Source organism: Lycium ferocissimum, chromosome 2, assembly GCF_029784015.1.
Source record: "Lycium ferocissimum isolate CSIRO_LF1 chromosome 2, AGI_CSIRO_Lferr_CH_V1, whole genome shotgun sequence".
NCBI classification, from domain to species: Eukaryota; Viridiplantae; Streptophyta; class Magnoliopsida; order Solanales; family Solanaceae; genus Lycium; species Lycium ferocissimum.
This window is the reverse complement of record NC_081343.1, coordinates 52,709,965-52,729,154: the sequence shown is the minus strand read 5'-3', so window position 1 is coordinate 52,729,154 and position 19,190 is coordinate 52,709,965. Positions and strand designations below refer to the sequence as shown.

Sequence of the window (19,190 nt, the reverse complement as noted above, 5' to 3'; positions counted from 1 at the left end):
AAAAAAAAAAAACTGAAAACATGGATTTTTTAAAATTTAAAACCTGATTTTTCTTTAAAAAAGATGATTTTTAAAACCCATTTTTTAAAAAATATTAAAAATCTGAAAATTTGATTTTTTTTAAAAACCCATTTTTTTTAAATAAAAAAAGAAAAGGAAAACATGAATTTTTTAAAAAATGGATTTTTTTTAAAATATGGAAAACTTGATTATTTTTTTAAAATATCTTAAAAAATCTTGATTTTCATGATTTTATTTTCTTAGGACACTTTTATTTTTCAAATAAAATCCGGAAAAAGTATTTTTTGTCAAAATGTGAAAAAACTGAATTTTTATAAAATTTTGGAAAAACTAATTATTTTTTTAAAATTTGGAAAACCAGTTTTTTAAAACTAAATTTGAAAATTTTGATTTATTTTCATATATAGAAAAAATAATCAGTTTTTCAGATTTTAAAAATGTCCAAATTTTTTAATAAGAAGACTAAATTTCAGATTTATTTTCTAAAATGGATTTTTTTCATATTTTCTTAAAAAACAATTGCTTTTTCATATTTTAAAAAATACGATTTTTAAAAAAAATTAAGTTTCTCTTTTATGTTTCTCACTCTCCCAAAGAGAAATAAAACACACCTCTTCTTGCCACGCTACGGTTAAGGTGGTAATTATTCGCTTTAGATAAGTTTAGAGGAGTAATAAGAATCTTAAAAGATAAAGTGCCGCGTAATAAATTTCCGGGATAGTTGCTGTTACAGTGCCTAATCCCAAATTTATATCATGATTTGACTATCGAACTTGTGAAGTGCCCCTCTTCTCTCCCTCTATATAATAGGAAATCAATAGAAGCCCCTTGAACCATGTGCTTAGAGACACCCAAACTCCACAAGCATAACGTCCAATCATGTTATACACAAATCCAAAAAACTCAAATGCTCTAGAAAAAATGATCAAACTTTACCACACTCATGAACTTCCCCCAAATCAATGTTCTTCAATTCTGGTCCAAACAATCGATGCACCTCTTCCCTTAGTATGGTCTTTGGTTCGAAAATTCGACAAGCCGCAATGCTACAAGAATTTCATCAGCAGCTGCACTCTACTTTCTGGTGATGGTGGTGTTGGCAGTATAAGGGAAGTGACCTTAGTTTCTGGATTTCCTGGTAAAAAAAGCATAGAAAGGTTCGATTTTCTTGATGATGATATGCATGTGAGTGTGTTTAGTGTTGTTGATGCGGATCATAGTTTCTTGAACTTCAAATCTACTATCACTTTGCATGAGGATAAAGAAGAAGATGATCATGGGCTAAAGAAATATACAAGTAAGACAGTGGCTATTGAGTCTTATGTAGTGGATATTCCTGAAAATAGTTGTAAAGAGGATACGTGTGAGGTGACTGATAATATCTTGAGATGGAACCATAGGTCATTGGCTTGGGTTGCTGAAAATATGGCTACTTCTGGAGTTTCTTCCCTGGAGTTGAACAAAACTGAAATTGCTTGTTAGATTTCTTTTTATATGATCCTCCTAGCTCTTTTTTTTTTCTTCCGAATATTGATGTGTTAGTTATCCACATAATGAATGTCAGTAGTGGATTAGTCTTTTCTTTTTCCGCAAACTACTTCATTCATGACATGAAATAACTCTAGTTTTCCTGTATAAAAATTAGTACTTCAGTATTAATTAGTCATAAGAGGCGATTATGGATAATACTCTTGCATAATTCACTTTGTTCCTCAACCGGGAGACAATTTTTTATGACCTTTTACTTCAAAGAATTCGAGTAACAATGTATAATCGCCACATGCATGCATGTCGATTGAAAGGTCGTCAGGAAATTAAATCGTGGCAAATGGATAAGCTGTACACGAATGAAAATGTTGTAGCAACATGGCACGTTTCAACGTCATGAGCGTCACAAACTGATATCGTGTGTCACAAAACTATATGATGATAAATATAGTAGGCATTTTTATTTTTTGCTCCTTTTTTCCTTTGTTTTTTTTCTTTTTTATGAATAGAATATAGAAACTTTATTTTGATTTTATGTTCTACTAATTCGATCCGAATATACATTTCTTGACATATTGTGATATTGTTCGTCTTGATTTATATCAATTTTTAGTCTCACCTTGTTCATATTGATGTAGAACTTTTGTTTGTTGGCTCAATGATTTACCGATACAAATAATAATTAGTTTTGTCCAGGTGATCAGTTTTTTGGGAGGGTCTGATGTGATCAAAGATCTTTTGAAATTTGAGAATCTTTTGATCCGCGATTTCCACAATGGCGGGCTTACTTTAACAGAAATTCCAACTCTCTATATTGTATGCATTCTACATACTAAAAATCTCACTCTGTCCCACTAAACGATTATAATCCCAGCTTGGCAATCTAAAGACGAATAAGAAAGGGATTGCAAGAAGGGATTGCAAGATGAGAAACTACATTTATCACTGATACAATGAAAATTCAGGTAGTCAATTAATATGAGACTATCATGATTTTCCTACATTATTACTTAAGAGAAGCTAATAAGGCTATGAAATTCGACGGCAAACATAAAAAATGTCATTTCAAGGGGTATATGAATTAAGCAGCAAATTTGTAAGACTTGATCCTTTCCCGCCTCAGTTTGATAAGAGGAGAGGAAGGGAGAAACAAATGGATTAGTTAACTTAGCACATTTAATATTGAATTAAACCAAATATGTGATTTTGGTCCTTGAAGCTAGTGGAAGTTAACTATTACACGCCTTTATTATGTGATTTGCTTAGTACGGTTTGTAATTACTTAATGATAATGTAATATTAAAAAATAATCTCTCTTGATTAGTTAAAATAAAAAGGTAAAATAGAAAACCTATTTTTATTATAATGGACAAGTAAAAAGAAAAAAAAATAGATCTGCAGAAAAAGGAAAAATTAGACCAGGTGATAAAGATCGCACCATCAACTAATCAAGTTCCTTTGGTTCATCAAGAGTTCAAGACTCACATTCTAACTCTAAGCACTAAAATATCTTACGGCTAAACATTGCGATCATGGTACTCTTTTCGTGCTTTTTTATTTGTCTAATATATTAAAAATAAAATTCTATTTTTATTCATTCACTTTAGTAAATGAAGAAAAAAAAATTATTTAATTTTAGGATAGGGACAAATAAAGGGTACAGAGGGAGAAGTTATTTGTTGGTCACAAATCAATGGATCCACATGTACTGGCACTGCACTCACAAACTCTCCACTAGTGTACACCCTCTCTCTGTCACTTAAAGAGAGATGAATATTTTTCAAATTTGTAATCTTAATATTTTATAATATTCATGTTATTATAAAAAAATTCATTAAGAACAAAATGAAGAACATAGCTTTTAAATTAGAAAAAATTATGCATTGTTTTTAGGAGATACTATAGTAGTAATAAGAAAATCGTGGCATATCAAATGAACAAAGCAGTAGGAAAAACTGCTCATACTTGTAGGCTTGTAGCGCAAAAGAAAAAAAAAAACTGATGATACAATTGATGCGACAAAATTCAGTTTTGCGTCTGGCAAAAATGATAATACACTGCTACCATCGCCACCAACAGCTTCACTCTCTGCTAACTCACAACCAGCTCCTCTGTTTCCATTTGATAAGTAATTGTGAGTACTAGCTACTCCAATTTTTGTCATTTCTTGATCGGCTCAATTTGATCCTATTTAGATCAAAACTCAGCTTGGTTATGTCGGTCAAATATCGGCTTGGTAGGGCAGTGATTTTGTGAAAATATCACAACATATCAATAAATGCACGTTTTATATATATGCCATCCCTCAACCTCAAAAAATCTTCCTCCCTCTGGCTCCACGTTCCATGGCCCTCTAAAAAAGTTAAAGAAATGAAAAGTCACTCTGCATAAAGATGTGTAAGCAATTAATGATTGAAAATGACATCGGGTACCAAGGAAAATATTTTTTTATTTTCAGAAAAATAAGTAGTTTGGTGTTCGGTATGTATAAAAAATATTATCCTAAAAGCATTTGTATAATATCTATACAAGTATTGTGGGAGGGGTGAAAATGAGGTGTGTTAGAGAGTGAGTATGCGACAATCAATTTAAATGTTTTCCCTACTTCCATTTTCCTCATTTTCATCAATCAAAAATAAAAAAATAAAAAATATTTTCCTCTGTATCGAACACACCCATAATATCTCTATTTGGTTTGATGTGAGATGATATGTTTTCTCTTTCTCAGACCGAAAGGAACTTTATATCATAATCAAAAAGAATTCACCGTGCTGTTGTGTAAGCAACTAATGATTGACTCAATTGAAATGACATAGGGTACCAAGGAAAATATTTTTTTTTTCTTACTTATTTTTGGTGTTCGATATGTACAAAAAAATATTATTCTAAAAGATTTGATAAGATATCTGCACAAATATTATGGGAGAAAAAATGAGCGCTGTTAGAGAGTGAGTATGAGACAATCAATATGAATGTTTTCCCTACTTCCATTTTCCTCATTTTGATCAACTGAAAATGAAAAAATGAAAAATATTTTCCTCCGTACCCAACACACCCATAATATCTCTATTTGGTTTGGTGTGACATGATATGTTTTCTCTTTCTTAGACCGAAAGGAACTTTATATCATCAATCAAAAAGAAGAAAGAAATATGGCTTTGCAGATTTACCGTGCTGTTGACTCTAAACTTGTTTTATAATTGCGCAAGATCTATCTAGCAGCAGAAAGCACATGTTTTCGGAGAATCCTGTGACAATATCTCTTAATTTAAAATATGCTCATTGATTTTGAACCTCAGTTCAAACCCTTACTTACAAGGCTACAACATATGCACCATTACAATTTACAAGTAGTTTAAGTTATATAGAGTTATTATAATAACCTTTTAAGTGACGCACTTGTGTAAGTATCTTCTTGTGTTGTCAAGTCATGAGTTTCTCAAACTTCAAATGAATAGAGTTGTTTCAAACAGTTGATTGAATCATTGAATTCACATCAGCTTTTTCATGACCTGTGAAAATGTGGGGTTTCCAAGTGTGGACCATAAAAAGATGCCCCTTACAGCTTGGTGAAAATGAATTATAGTCGGAGTCGGGAACAAAAATACCTTAAAAAAAAAAAAATTTGAACCAAAATACTCTAACAAAAAAAATCAGCTTTAATACTAATGATTTTACCGCGCGAAAGGAGTTGGGTGTTTTCCCTATAACGCATTTTACTTGCGCTATAAATACTTAGTTTACCTATAGCGCATTATTTTATCACTGCTTGTTATAGTAGTCCATTTTCCATTTCACTCTTTTTACGTAGCTTTACCGATATTAAATCATGCTTTTGATACTCCGAAACTTCAATATTTTATATAGAACCCTACTATATATTTGTACAATTAATAAGATAAATAATCATAAAGAATACGCAATACTTTCATGGATTGTCGTTTTAGTGGTTGAAAAGTCTTTCAAGTCTTTTTTGTTTGAAGACTTGTCAATTAAATAGCTTTACGTTATTTATCTTTTAGGGTTTCGTCTTATTTTTAAATTAATCATTAACTTTATTTCGAACTTGTCACCTTTTTTTTTTTTTAATCAATTTAGGATGTGAAACTATAAACAATAATAAAAACTAAGATAATATGTATAAATATGCAAAAGATATATAATATTTACGATAAATTGTATAACACTAATGTATATACACTTATCGTGGACGGTCCCACACGTAGATGCTTGAGACTATCCTAGGCCCAAGACTCATGCCATCCCCACCGCCCTCGCCATCGTCTCCATCGTCCTTCTTCCTCTTAACAACCCACGCTCCAAGCTCACGATCATCTCCTCTTCCTCACTCGGCGCCTCGACTAAACGCGCTTCTTTCGGTGACCGTTCCCGCCGGCACGCTCGTAACCTCGCCGAACTAGGTCCGAGACCCAACCCTCTTCCCTCGTCCGGAGCCGCCACCCTCGTGCGCCGAAGGACGAACCGAAAAGTATATAATAATTAGTACCATTTCTTATTTATATTGAATACATTAACGTTATTTATTTAATCAAACCCGTGTGTTTAACGGCGAAAGAGTTCCCGAGACGGGTCCGTAGGCTCCTGCACGCGGTGAATACGAGGTAGTCTCCGGACGAGATGTCGTTCGAAGTCCAAGTAATAAAAAATTAAATAAATATTTACCTTATAATAATTAGCACAATTTCTTATTTATATCGAATACATTAACGTTATTTATTTAATCAAACCCGTGTGTCAACGGCGCTCGAGCAGTTCGAGACGGGTCCGCAGCTCCTCGACGGGCGCGGCGGTGCATATAGGTAGTCTCCGGACGAGATCTTGTTCGAAGTCCAAGTAAAGGTTATAAAAATTAAATAAATATTTACCTTATATTGAATAAAAGTAGTTTTAAGTAAAAAACTTACACGCGCCGGTAGTCTCACGAGAAGACACCGTCTCTACAGTCGACGAGAATGCTCTTGAATGGGTCGCTCACTGCGGACCGCCGGGCGCCGAATCCTTAAAATATCAAATATTACTAAATAATGAGTAATATATATATATATATATTAAATAAATAATTTAAATGAACAAATAAGCATTTTAAATACTAACCGGATCAAAACTCATCGAAGTCGTTAATCCTCGGGTCCCTCTAAATTCCTCACACAGCCGCTCACATCGCCCAACGCCGCGTAACGCCGCCCAATCAACGTTATCACGCTCCTCCACATATGCATTCTCGGCCGGCCGCGACGACGACCCGGTTCCAAAGAAGAAGAGCGCCTTGCCAGAACGTAGCGAGTCCTCAGCGAGTCGGCCACCCGCCGGGAACGGCCGCGGACGGGACCAGACCGTGAACGCCCTCTCGGAACGGGATCGGCCTCATCCGCTCATCTACCGTACGGCGTCCTCCACCACCAGTCCTTCGGGTGCCAGACCGCGGGGTTTCTGCGCGCACGGCGTCCCCGAAGACGGCCCCGGCGCACGGGCCGCCCTCCTCGGGAGCACACGGGCCTCCTCCCCTCCGGCGTCGCTCGATAGCCGCCCTCCGAATAGGCTCCTCCCGCGCCGACCCGCCCGCCCGTTGACACCATCCTCCGATATCCGTATTTTCTCCCCGAACCCCCTGCCCGGGGAAGGCATATGCCAAACCCCCAAAGCGTAAATTTTCCCGACCCCGATTTTTGTGAAAGTTTTTTTTTTAAAACGAAACATTCAAGGATTAAAAAAATTTAAATCGATCCCCAATCATCGCCGGGAGTTTTTATATCCACCCCCCGGGGCGCAGTTGGGTCGTCGATCAATCGGCGCGCGTATCCGATGATACCGGCCACGTAATGCGTTCAACGGGAGTCAAATGGCCGACCACGCCTAAAAGGGTGCAACCCCGTTCTCCCAACCCGGAGTCGAACATCCACGAAAGCCGAAAATCATCATCAATCGCGCCCGATCGTCCCGCCGGGTAGGTTTCCGAGCTCATGACGGACGTCGTGGGGTATATTCGTGTATGCCCAAACCGTCGTAAGACACGCCGGGGTACGTGCTCCTCTACGATGTCTGTGTGTACCGCGGGACACCGCGACATCCAAACCCCCGACCGCCCCATACGTAAGGCTCAAAACCATCTAATATAGCAACAGAGCCGCGTCCATAGAAATAGCCGCATAACATATACATACAAATCGCCGATCACTGTCAAAAAGACGTTTAATTAAATTATTAATGTAAATTTAAATTGTTTTACCGCATCGTCCGTCACGCGATCGTTCGGTCCCGGAACGGCAGAACACCGTGCGCGTATCCACATCCCGATCAAAACCCGCCGTCCACCCTCCCCCCCGCGCATGTCAACGCGAGGCGACGCTACACGCGCCTGGGCAAAGATCCTCTCCCCATGCCCATAATCGTACAACGACAGCTACATTCGCATGAATTCGGGAACAAGAGACGCCCCGAATATAATAAGAAGAACAAACGGCACGACGATCAACAAATCCCCGCATGGTGCCGTCATCAACCGGACGTTACCCTCCAAAAAAGTTGTGAGCATCAATCCGAACCCGACTCGTCCCGAAATCGACCCCCGAGCAAATGTGCACGGCTGCGAGGGCGAGCCTAGTCAACGCACGCCCACGTCCGACCGGTGGGGAGGCTCGTACCGAGTGTATAACGGCTCTCCATCTACCCGCAATAAAAAGAGGACTCCACATCCTCGTTGTAATCGCGGCCTCACCAAGGCGAAGATGGTGCGCATGTTCGTCTCCACCGCTCAACCATGGCCGTGACGAGCGCCCAATCATGCCGTACTCGACCAACGGACACGCAACGACAGATGCCGCCCCGAAACAATATCTCCAAGACGCGAGGAGTGTGGGGGTGCTGCGTAAAAGTCCAAGCTCTTTCACTCTGAGGGACGGAGAGCCTAGCATAGATATCCCTATAGTGCCGACCCATAATAAGTCTGATCTACGATTGTCTTGTAAAGACAATACCGATCTATCGAGGTCCCGAGTTGAACGAGGGGCATACAGCATCGGCCCTGGGAACATCGGGCTGGGGAACATCTCGATCCATGAAAGAGTCCCGTCCGTACAAAAACTAAATTAGTCATTATTCTTGAAATGAAAGATAAATTATATTAACTAATTAATAATTTGTAGGAATATGTGAATTATGTAGTATTATATCTTGTGAATAATTAACATGGGATTATGCAGCGTAAATTTAATATGTGATAGTAAGGACACATATGTGATGGCAAAGACTTGTTAAGTTAATTGGTTTGAGAATCAAAATTAAAAGAAATATTTGTTTAGAACTCTATTTTGAATATGTGATATATTTTAGTTGACCAAATAACAACATTGCTACGATAAAATTAGACTAAAAGAGTATATTCTATTTAATGCGACATATTTTTCTACATCTTTTTACGTTTTTATCGTTAACTTATGTATTTATGAAAAGAAGAACTTTAACTATTCTTTTTTGGATAATCTTTTTTTATTTAACATATATATATTCACGGTTTTAAAATTATATAGATAACAATTCATAATCATTTACAACTTATCTGGATGGTTGTTACCTATTGTATTATATTATGTTGTTAATTTAAATACAACGTTTTGTTTGATTGTTACTTTAATATTATTTTTATGTAACGACGAAAAGATATTTTTACGAACTAATTGATTTGGTCCTATACAATATGACACAATACGAAAAAATGTCAAAATAATACATAACAATCATCCAATCAAAGTGTTAACAACATAGTAATTCATTACCAATCAATTTCTTTCAATTCATAAACAATATTTAACAACTAATAAAATTCATGTAATTAATATTTAACAAAATAATAATTCATTAACAATTCATAAATAATTAACAAATTAACAACTCATAAACATATAACAAATTAACAATTCATAAATAATTAACAAATTAACAACTCATAAACATATAACAAATTAACAATTCATAAACATTTAACAAATTAACAATTCATAAACATTTAACAAATATTGAATTAAACCAAAAAAAAAAAAATCGGAACAGTGGCAAAAGCCACTGCCCAGTCCAAAAAAGAACAAAAAAAAATTGATTTTTTTTTGAAACATAGCAAGGATTAAATGTTAAGCATGCTTAGAATATAATGTATATAACAAAATAATAACAAAAGTTCATAGTAAAAAACCTTAATCGAAGATTTTTGTAGTAGTATTTAATCCAGCTTACGCCGCTTTTTCCCCAAAATTGAACTTAGAATCTTGCTTTCGACTTCAATATACCTAATCTGGGAAACTTTGGGCGAAATTTAATAGAAAGTGACGTTTTTGGAAGGGACCTCTTTTTCTCCGTCAAATGGCGGTTTTTTTTTTTTAAACCACCTGAAAGTGGACAGAACCTAAGGGTTTATGTTGAAGAGTATAACGCAGTATTTTATCATGCATAAGATAACACACAAGAAAATGCCTACATTATAGGGAGAAAACAGTTTAAATGTAAAGAAAAATCTTTAGCATTTAAGCGATATCGAATATTTTTTTTTTTGTTGGGGTTCCGCTCAAAAAATTTTTTCTTAAGGCATTTTTGTTCCGGGTCCATTATGGTCGTTACTCGTTAGTACATGTCAAGTTTAATTTAGTCACCAGCTGTAAATAGGGACAAACAATAAATATTTGAAATTTTGAATTAACTATGAGTAACCCAATTCGTGGTAATATACTAATCAGAAAATGCTTTTAGAATATCCATACCTACTGACCTCATCTTTGTTAAACAATTGTATTATTGTCATTCTGAAAACAACTGCTAACTGTTGTTCATACCATATCTTCCGTTGACTGATTGAGAGCCTCAAAAGGCACCTTTACTATATAAACAGAAATGCCTGATTAAAATCATTTATTGGACGATGTCACTGGAAAATGGGAAATAAACAAGAAACCTATCTTCTCCTTTTTCTTTTCCTGATCTTAGCTGCTTTGTCATCTCAAGCTTATTGTTTCTCTAGTGATTTCTCAATAATAGATAGACCAAATGAGTTCATATCAGATGGAAGAGTTTCCCAACTGTTCCAAGAATGGAAACAGAAGCATGGGAAAGTTTACAAGGATGAGAAAGAGGAGGAAATGAGGTTGGAGAAGTTTAGACGGAATGTGGAGTATATAGTGGAAAAGAACTCAAAGAGGAAGTCACCTTCAGACCATTTGGTTGGTCTGACCAATTTTGCTGATATGAGCAATGAGGAGTTCAGGAAGTTCATGCTTCAAAGATAAAGATACCCTTTAACAAGAGACAGATTATTCAGATGAAGAATGTGGAAACAAAACCAACTCCAATTTCTTGTGATGCTCCTCCTTCAAAAGATTGGAGGAAACATGGCGCTGTCACTGAGGTCAAGAACCAAGACCTATGTGGTAAGCTCACTTATGTCCTTTTATCCTTTTAAATTGATCATGTTACCAATGGGTAGATGCTGTTTTATCTGTTTGCCAGTCTGTTGGCCTGAATTGTAAGGGTTCCCCTATCTCTTGAAGTCTCTTACAGTTTTTAGTAACTACCTTGTTGCTTATTGGTTGGAGGTGGTTGTGAAGTTCACAGCATAGTACTAAGAAATAAATGGTGCTTCTAATTTTTTTTTTTTTTTTTTGATCAAGTATAAAAGGTGCTTCTATTTAGTCGATATCTGGATAGCAAAAAAGGATAAACTGCTAGTAGAATGATTTGAACATTCATTTGACAGGAATAAAAAGGGCAATCAGTTGATTTTATTCTGTTTCTCTCTCAGGTTATAGAGCATAAGGGTGCAGTGGTTTCTTTAATTTGATTTGCTAATGATAGAATTTAGAAAATGAACATTGATAACTAGTTTCCACCCGAAAGATGTGCAATTGGAACTTCCCTCTCTTCACTTATGTAACACCAAAAGGGAAAATGAAGATACTGAATACCTTCTTTAAGCTTCAAGCTTGACTACAATCTTACTCAGAATCCAACCAAAACAAACCAATTCTGCTTTGTTTTAAAGAAATGTATATCTTCATGTCCTGGTGCTTTTAGCGCTTCGTATATCAGTACTTCGTTGGGGTTTATAAATAGCATTGGAAGCCACACCAAAGTTGAATTGACTTATATTAGGTACATGTTTTACATCTAGGCAGCTTTAAGCATTATGTTCCCTGACACGAGCAGTATCAATGGCAGAATAGGCAATCTGCAAATTGAGCTAACTTACAGTCTAAATGGACCCTCTTTTGGCTAAAGTTGCTGGTCAATAGTACTGCTACTATGGGCGCTTCCTGCTTTGCAATTTTATAACAATTGAGGAGCAATCCAGATGATCTATGGTCTTTAAATCTATATTAGTGGAGTAATTATTTTGATTTCTACTAAACATTTGCAGGAGCTTGCTGGGCATTTTCAGCATGTGGAGCCATGGAGGGAATAAATGCAATAGTTACTGGTGAACTTATTAGCCTTTCAGTCCAAGAACTTGTCAATTGTGATAATTCAAGCAATACCGGCTGTTATGGTGGATATATGGACCCTGCTTTTGAGTGGGTGATCAATAATGGTGGCATCAATTCAGAAGCTGATTATCCATACACTGTCTCTCAAGGCGCTTGCAATATCACCAAGGCATATGATGATCAGTTTCATATCATGTCTTCTATTCATTTATCGAAATAGTAATATCCTTCTTTGAAAGAAAATCTTGATCATTGTTCCTCAACAGGTGAACCATAAGGTTGTAACAATTGATGGATACCGAGATGTTCCCCAGGATGAAACTGCGCTTCTTTGTGCTGTTGCTCAACAACCTGTCAGTGTGGGCATCGATGCAACGAGTGCTGATTTTCAACTATATAGAGGGGTACTCTTATCTGTTACTCCTTCTTCACATAATTCTTTGCCGTTTCTTCTCTCACAAATCCCAAAATGACGTGCACTTTGTTTCGTTTGTATAATGGGAACAATGCAGGGAATCTATGATGGAAGTTGCTCTAGTAGTCCAGATGACTTGAGCCATGGAGTATTGGTAGTAGGATATGGTTCTGAAGGAGATGATGACTACTGGATAATCAAGAATTCATGGGGTACATCATGGGGAGTGGAGGGGTATGGATATATAAGAAGAAACAGTGATTTGCCATATGGTGTTTGTGGCATTAATTCCTTGGCTTCTTATCCGACGAAGGAACTGTCTTCTGCACTATCTCCTTATCCGTCTCCGGCCGTTACACCACCTCCTCCACCATCCCCCCCCCCCTCCACCACCTTCCACACCATCTCCTTATCCGTCTCCAGACGTTCCACCACCTCATCCACCATCCCTTATGCCCCCTCCACCACCTTCCGCACCATCTCCTTATCCGTCTCCCGACGTTCCACCGCCTCCTTCACCATCCCCTCCGCCCCCTCCACCACCTTCCACACCATCTCCTTATCCGTCTCCAGACGTTCCACCGCCTCATCCACCATCCCTTACGGCCCCCCCACCACCTTCCACACCATCTCCTTATCCGCCTCCGGATGTTCCACCACCTCTTCCACCATCCCCTCTGCCCCCTCCACCACCTTCCACACCATCTCCTTATCCGTCTCCGGACGTTCCACCACCTCCTCCACCATCCCCTCCGCCCCCTCCACCACCTTCCACACCATCTCCTTATCCGTCTCCAGACCTTCCACCACCTCCTTCACCATCCCTTCCGCCCCCTCCACCACCTTCTACACCATTTCCTTATCCGTCTCCAGCCGTTCCACCACCTCCTCCACGATCCCCTCCGCCCCCTCCACCATCTCCGGCCGTTCCACGATCCCCTCCGCCCCCTCCACCTCATCCACGATCCCCTCCGCCCTCTCCGCCAACCGCTCCACCACCATTCTATCCACCATTTCCTCCACTATCCCCTCCTCTCCCTCCACCACCATCCTCTCCGCCCCCTTCACCACCTCCTCCACAGTACCCTCCATCCCCTCCGCCACCATCCCCACCGGTACCATCCCCTCCACCACCATGCCCTCCACCACCTCCTCCGCCATCCCCACCGCCACCACCTCCCCCACCATCCCCACCGCCGCCATCCCTTCCGCCCCCTTCACCACCCCCTCCACCATCCCCACCGCCACCATCTCCTCCACCACCTCCTCCACCATCCCCACCACCACCGTCCCCTCCACCACCTCCTCCTCCATCCCCTCCGCCCCCTTCACCGCCTCCTCCACAATCCCCTCCACCCTCCACCATCCCCACCGCCACCATCTCCTCTCTCCACCGCCTCCACCATCCCCACCGCCACCATCCCCTCCACCACCTCCTCCACCATCCCCACCGCCACCATCCCTCCACCACCTCCTCCTCCATCCCCACCGCCGCCATCCCCTCCGCCCCCTTCACCTCCCTCCTCCACCATCCCCACCACCACCATCCCCTCCACCACCTCCTCCACCATCCCCTCCCCCACCTCCTCCACCATCCCTTCCACCCCCTCCAAAACCAAGTGAATGTGGAGCCTGGCATTATTGTCCTGAAGATCAAACATGCTGCTGTGAGCTGTACTACTTTGGCATATGCTTCATTCACAACTGCTGTCCTTATGAGGATGGCGTTTGCTGTCATGGATCAGACTATTGCTGCCCAATTGAATATCCCATTTGTGATGTTTATGAAAGCCTCTGCCTGAAGGTACGACTACTTATCTCACACCTTGTATCACCCAAACTGTGATAAGCAAATTTGTTCCTTTTGTCGGAGGAGTCAAAATCATTAGAAAGAAAATTTTAATAATCTTATTGGCTTTTGATGACTCCACCTCTTTCTTCTTATATTTCTTCTGTTTCAAACCTTTGTAAAAGTTAGTCATCTCTTATACCCTAGTATACTATGGCGACTCTATGAAAATCCTCATCCAATATCTAGGACTTGAAATTGCACCATCTAAGCAAGAGAGTCATACTGGCATTTTGGAGCGTGCAAAGATATTTGGAAGGTGTTTAGGACCTGTTTTTCCCTTAATTACTTTGGAAACTAATGCCTAAATTTCTGGAAATTGTAGTCCTACATCATCTGTACCCCAAAATCTTGCTAGAGCATCTGCTATTCTCCCCTCTGCCTGTTTGTATCAGTTCATGACCAAAATCTACTAACGATAGTTTTTCAATCTTCAATACACCAAGAGGATGCAAATATTTTCTACGATCTCGTAGAGTTTCCAAAGGGAGCACATACTAGAGAGAAAGGTACGAGGCGAAGGGAGTTAAATGCCAGAGAACTCATAGGGAAGATCACCCTTGATATTTTGCTTGTACCAAAAAGTTAGGAGTTTAATTTAATTGACACACAATGTTAAGAATAAAATAAATTATGTTGAATATCTTATTAGGAGTATTATTTATTTTCGAACTTGTTTTCCTTATTGCAGAGGTTTGAAGATACTTTGGGAGTGGCAGCAAAGAAGAGAAGAATGGCCAAATACAAGTTACCATGGAGTACAAGCACTAAAGAAACAGAGGAGATGGACCAAACTCTGAAATGGAAGAGGAAGCATGTTCTCCAAATGTTCTAAGTTAAACAATTCTAATCATGTCATTCGACATTCTTAAGAATAAATTTGGTTCTGGTTCTAACACCAAGAATTTTGATGAATTAAACTTGTTAGCTGAAACCACTTCCTCAATAAATCTTGGTTGTGCAAATATATGTATTTCTTGAAATAAAGGACTGGAAAGAGATATAGACCCAAAATTCGACCCGCCACAATGTCACAAGCATTTCATCAGCAGATGCACTATATCTTTGGTGAAGGTGGTCTTGGATGTATCCTAAGCACTTTCTTTTTTATATATAATATATACTTGACCAAGGAAAATGGAGTCCGTACGTGGAGAAGGATACAAAAGTTTATTGACGTGAATCATAATCAGGGGCGGACACACCTTGTATGAAAGGGTGTCACCCGACACGGCTTCGTCCGAAAATTTTTGTAGATACATATACATTAGATGCAACAAACAAAAGACAATGGATAAAATGGGTTAAATTGACAAACCTGGGAAGTAAGTGCTAGTTGGTTCAACGGTTCAGGCAGCGTGATGTTTCTGAAATGTCGGGGGTTCGATGCTCAGTACGCACTGTTTTTTTTTTTTTTTTTTCTTCAGTTTTTCTTAAAAATATTTAGAGTCTTATAGCTGGTAGCCTGGTATTGAATATTATTTGAGAAACTAAAGTTAGTAATTGACCTACATTTCGTGGGAGACTGATAAGGAAATTAAAAAGATATTGGTTATTCAAGCATGCTTAAAATATGACTTAATTTAATTATTCATTCTCCTGTTAAATTTGTAATATTTTGGTGCGAAGCTCCCGTTAGAGTTTCTTCACATTCATTGTTTTTCCTTTGTTTGGTGAACTTTGTGAAATTATTTAAATTTTTTCTAAATTGATTTTTTGAAATTGTAATTAAGTATAGATATTTTCCTAAAGTATTTTGCAAACTTTTAAAACCAAATTTAACATCTCAAAATTCATCTTGCTTGGAAGAAAGAGGAAACAAGTCGGAAAAGAAACATTGATAAGTGAGAGTTGATTTAAGTTCCTTGAAAGTTGATCCCCGTAAAAGATTCACATTCAAAAATACTATCAATATGATCATGCTGCAAAACACATCTTAAAACACGTAAATTTCAACCTCGAATCACAATTTTTCTCAAAATAGCTTTTATTGTCAATTGTGTCTTTTTTATCAACGATGGTTTGTTGAGTATGATAGATTGGAGTATTAGTGTTACAAAAGATGCAGCCTTTTAATATTGTGTCGTTTTAGTGATATATTCTTTTGTCACCTCTTTAAATGCGACAGCTGCCATTTTAAAAAATCATCGTACAGACGCGCGTATCGGGTCGTAATTGTTTCTAGCTTCGGGTAAAGGAAACATAGAATGATTAGATATGCATGATATATATGTTATTGTTTGATGGCAACCTAGTTGCATGATCCTTAAATCTATCAACACTTGGCATGAGTATAAGAAGAATACGTCTTCTGAGTCTTATGTCGTGTACATTCTTGAAAATAGTTGTGAAGAAGAAACTTGCATGGTGACTGATAACATCTTGGGCGGAAACCTGTATCTTGCGTGGATTTCTAAGTATGGCATGCTCTGGAGTTTCTTCAAATCCGAAAAGGCTTGCTATTACTTGATATGACATTTATGACTATATGAGAAGTAAAAGAAAGATCTTTGACTACAACTTTGTCATGTATTATCTAAAATATTTTAATTTATAAGTAATACATACACGTATTTTCTCAGGCTGTGATATACTATGGGGGTACAATGTTTTTCAATTTTTAGTGTGTGTGATTTTATTTTTAAAATGACTTATATTAGATAATGGTAACTCATTTGATTTGATTTGCATAATCTATTAAAAAAAATCGAGATATAGTAATATTAGTTTATTTGATGGGATACAATATAACCAAACTGATCAAATGTTACACTGAATTAATTTCGCTAGCTAGCGCCAACTGCCTTGCAGAGAGCAGCATAAAGTTGGATGAAGACGTTAGCTTGTAAAATTATCATTAATGTGTCAACAATCAATATATTTACGCTATTTTTATAATGGACGGTCTGATCATGGACTTGAAATAAGCAACCATGAATGCTACTATTCACGGTTTGGTTTGGATCGATTTTTATGTGGAAAAAAAATAAAATCAAACCAATTAGGTCAGTTAGTCAAATCATTAAACCAAACCAAACAAATTAAGTCGATTTTTTATTGCTACGGTTTTTGTCGATATTCTCGGTTATTTCGGTTTTATCGGTTCTTCAGAATGCATTGCAATCAGCTCACATATATGAACAATGAACAAAAAATAGAAAATTTGAGCATTCAGGCACTATTCTGGCCAGAACATGCAAGTATAAAGGGAAGTTCTTGATACCATTTTAGAGTCTAAAAAGTTTAGGGAAAAGGACATGGTGTAGTCACCAGCAAAAAGAAAAGGCTCACTTTTAAGCCAATGGCTCGAAATAACCCTTAGGCCCAAAATAAAGACAACTTTAGCCCTTTTCTCTTGTCTTCTTCCTTTTTGAGCTTCACTGCTCCGCCTAGTGCCTCCTCCTTTTCTCTTGTCATTGTGCAGACCTGGGCAGAGACGATGTTCACAACAATGTTCCTCGCCGGCAACGGCTCGGACGAGATTTCGTTGCTGGAAATAAAAGAAATCTATTCACTTTAGCGCATCAGTTCAGTGTAATTTTTTGCAAAAAAATATGAGCGTTTTTCAAAAAGTTTTTTTTTTTTATGTTATCGAAAAATTAAAAGTTTGAAATACAATGTTAGTTTGTAGGGTTGTCTATTTCTTTCGGAAGAAATCAAGGAATATAAATGAAACCATGGGTAGTGATTGACAGTACGTGTTATAGTTGGAATAGATCAAAGCGACTGCAAAAATAATTGAACCCGCCCCTATATTTGTAACTAGAGTCCTTTAGAAATTAAAACTGGTCTATTGCAGACAAAATAGATATCTCTACAATACATGTATATAATAATTATATAATATGTGTATAATTAATGAGTATATTTTGATTATACATTATTATACATTTAATTTACACAAATTATGTACAGTGATATATTTTCTATACACATACTGTAGGGATACATATTCTATACAACAATGGTACAGTTTCTATATATATGATACATTTGTTATAATATACTATAGTGATACATATTCTATACAACAATGATACGTCAACGTCACAACCTATTAGTGGGGGGACATGCTCGTGGGAAGGCTAAAGCAAACTACTTTTGAGTTTGCAGCTTTGTTTGTTTTGTATCAGCGACATATTATAACTACAAATTGATTATATTTTGTTTTGATGAGTTTATTATGTAGCTGTGATATGATAAGTGCTTAGTTTGGACATGATTTGAAATCCCAAATCACGCTTTTTGATGATTTGGGATTTAATCCTATGATTTGAAAACTGAGATGAAATCGCGTATCAAACAGAATTTAAACTACGGTTTCAAATCGCATGTCCAAACGCCTACTAGATGACATGATAATTTTAAAAATTTAATGTACTGTTATGGTTTCCTTTTGCCAGCATGCATGTGATACTACCTGTTTTTCTCATGACATGTACATGCGTTGCAAGTTTTTTTGATAAGTCTAATGGAAATATAATGCCACTTGTCTTATAGTAACCAAAAAAAGTAAAAAAGTAAATATTCTCGTCATTAAAAGAAATAAAAGAAAACGCCACTATTATTATGTATTTACACCACAAAAATGTTCAATTATTAATCTAGCTAACAAAAAATCAGCAAAAGATAATTGCACCAAGCTGTTATCTCTATTTGTGAAAGGGTAGTCTAGATAAATAAAGTATATTCTATGAAATAGTAATAATAAAAGAAGTTTAATCGGGCTTTGCATAATGTTATTTTGTATTTATCATAACATATGTCACAAATAAAAGAGACTCAAAATATTTTGCCAAAAAAAAAAACCGGCTAAATAAAAGTATTTGAAAGAATAAAATTGTAGCCATTTTAACGATCATCACATTTTACCATATCTATTACTTAATTACAAAACTAAGTCAAATCAGCCCTAAAACTAATTGAAATAATA

General features: G+C 37.4%; 2 protein-coding genes and 1 long non-coding RNA gene across 19 annotated transcripts in view; 2 read left to right on the top strand and 1 right to left on the bottom strand.

Annotated features, from left to right (window-relative positions):
* LOC132044145 (uncharacterized) overlaps positions 1-14,016 on the bottom strand; it is a 21,518-nt gene extending 7,502 nt beyond the window's left edge. For 2 of the 17 annotated variants that reach the window (XR_009412054.1, XR_009412048.1), the window contains exons 1-4: positions 13,252-13,328; positions 13,069-13,218; positions 12,877-12,993; positions 12,802-12,843 (exon numbers count right to left, since the gene is read on the bottom strand). This is a non-coding gene — a long non-coding RNA (uncharacterized LOC132044145). Of the gene's footprint in view, positions 1-12,801; positions 12,994-13,026; positions 13,219-13,251; positions 13,331-13,671; positions 13,711-13,841; positions 13,864-13,967 lie in introns of those variants that run through there. The other 15 variants (XR_009412062.1, XR_009412055.1, XR_009412067.1 and 12 more) reach the window with 14 other exon arrangements.
* Positions 836-1,572, top strand: LOC132048178 (abscisic acid receptor PYL12-like). The gene has a single exon (XM_059439089.1). It carries the CDS (start codon positions 901-903, stop codon positions 1,501-1,503), a length of 603 nt encoding a protein of 200 aa, XP_059295072.1. The 5' UTR covers positions 836-900; the 3' UTR covers positions 1,504-1,572.
* LOC132044138 (cysteine protease XCP2-like) lies at positions 10,283-15,395 on the top strand. Its single transcript, XM_059434634.1, is given in 7 exon segments — positions 10,283-10,776; positions 10,779-10,940; positions 11,927-12,162; positions 12,260-12,397; positions 12,506-12,762; positions 13,960-14,212; positions 14,949-15,395. Coding segments are annotated over 7 exon segments (1,518 nt in total). The 5' UTR covers positions 10,283-10,448; the 3' UTR covers positions 15,093-15,395.
* The last annotated feature ends 3,795 nt before the right edge of the window (positions 15,396-19,190 follow it).

What these genes read in the sequence shown, in the direction of transcription:
- LOC132048178 (XM_059439089.1), top strand. Translation starts at nt 901, where the DNA reads ATGTTATACACAAATCCAAAAAACTCAAATGCTCTAGAAAAAATGATC.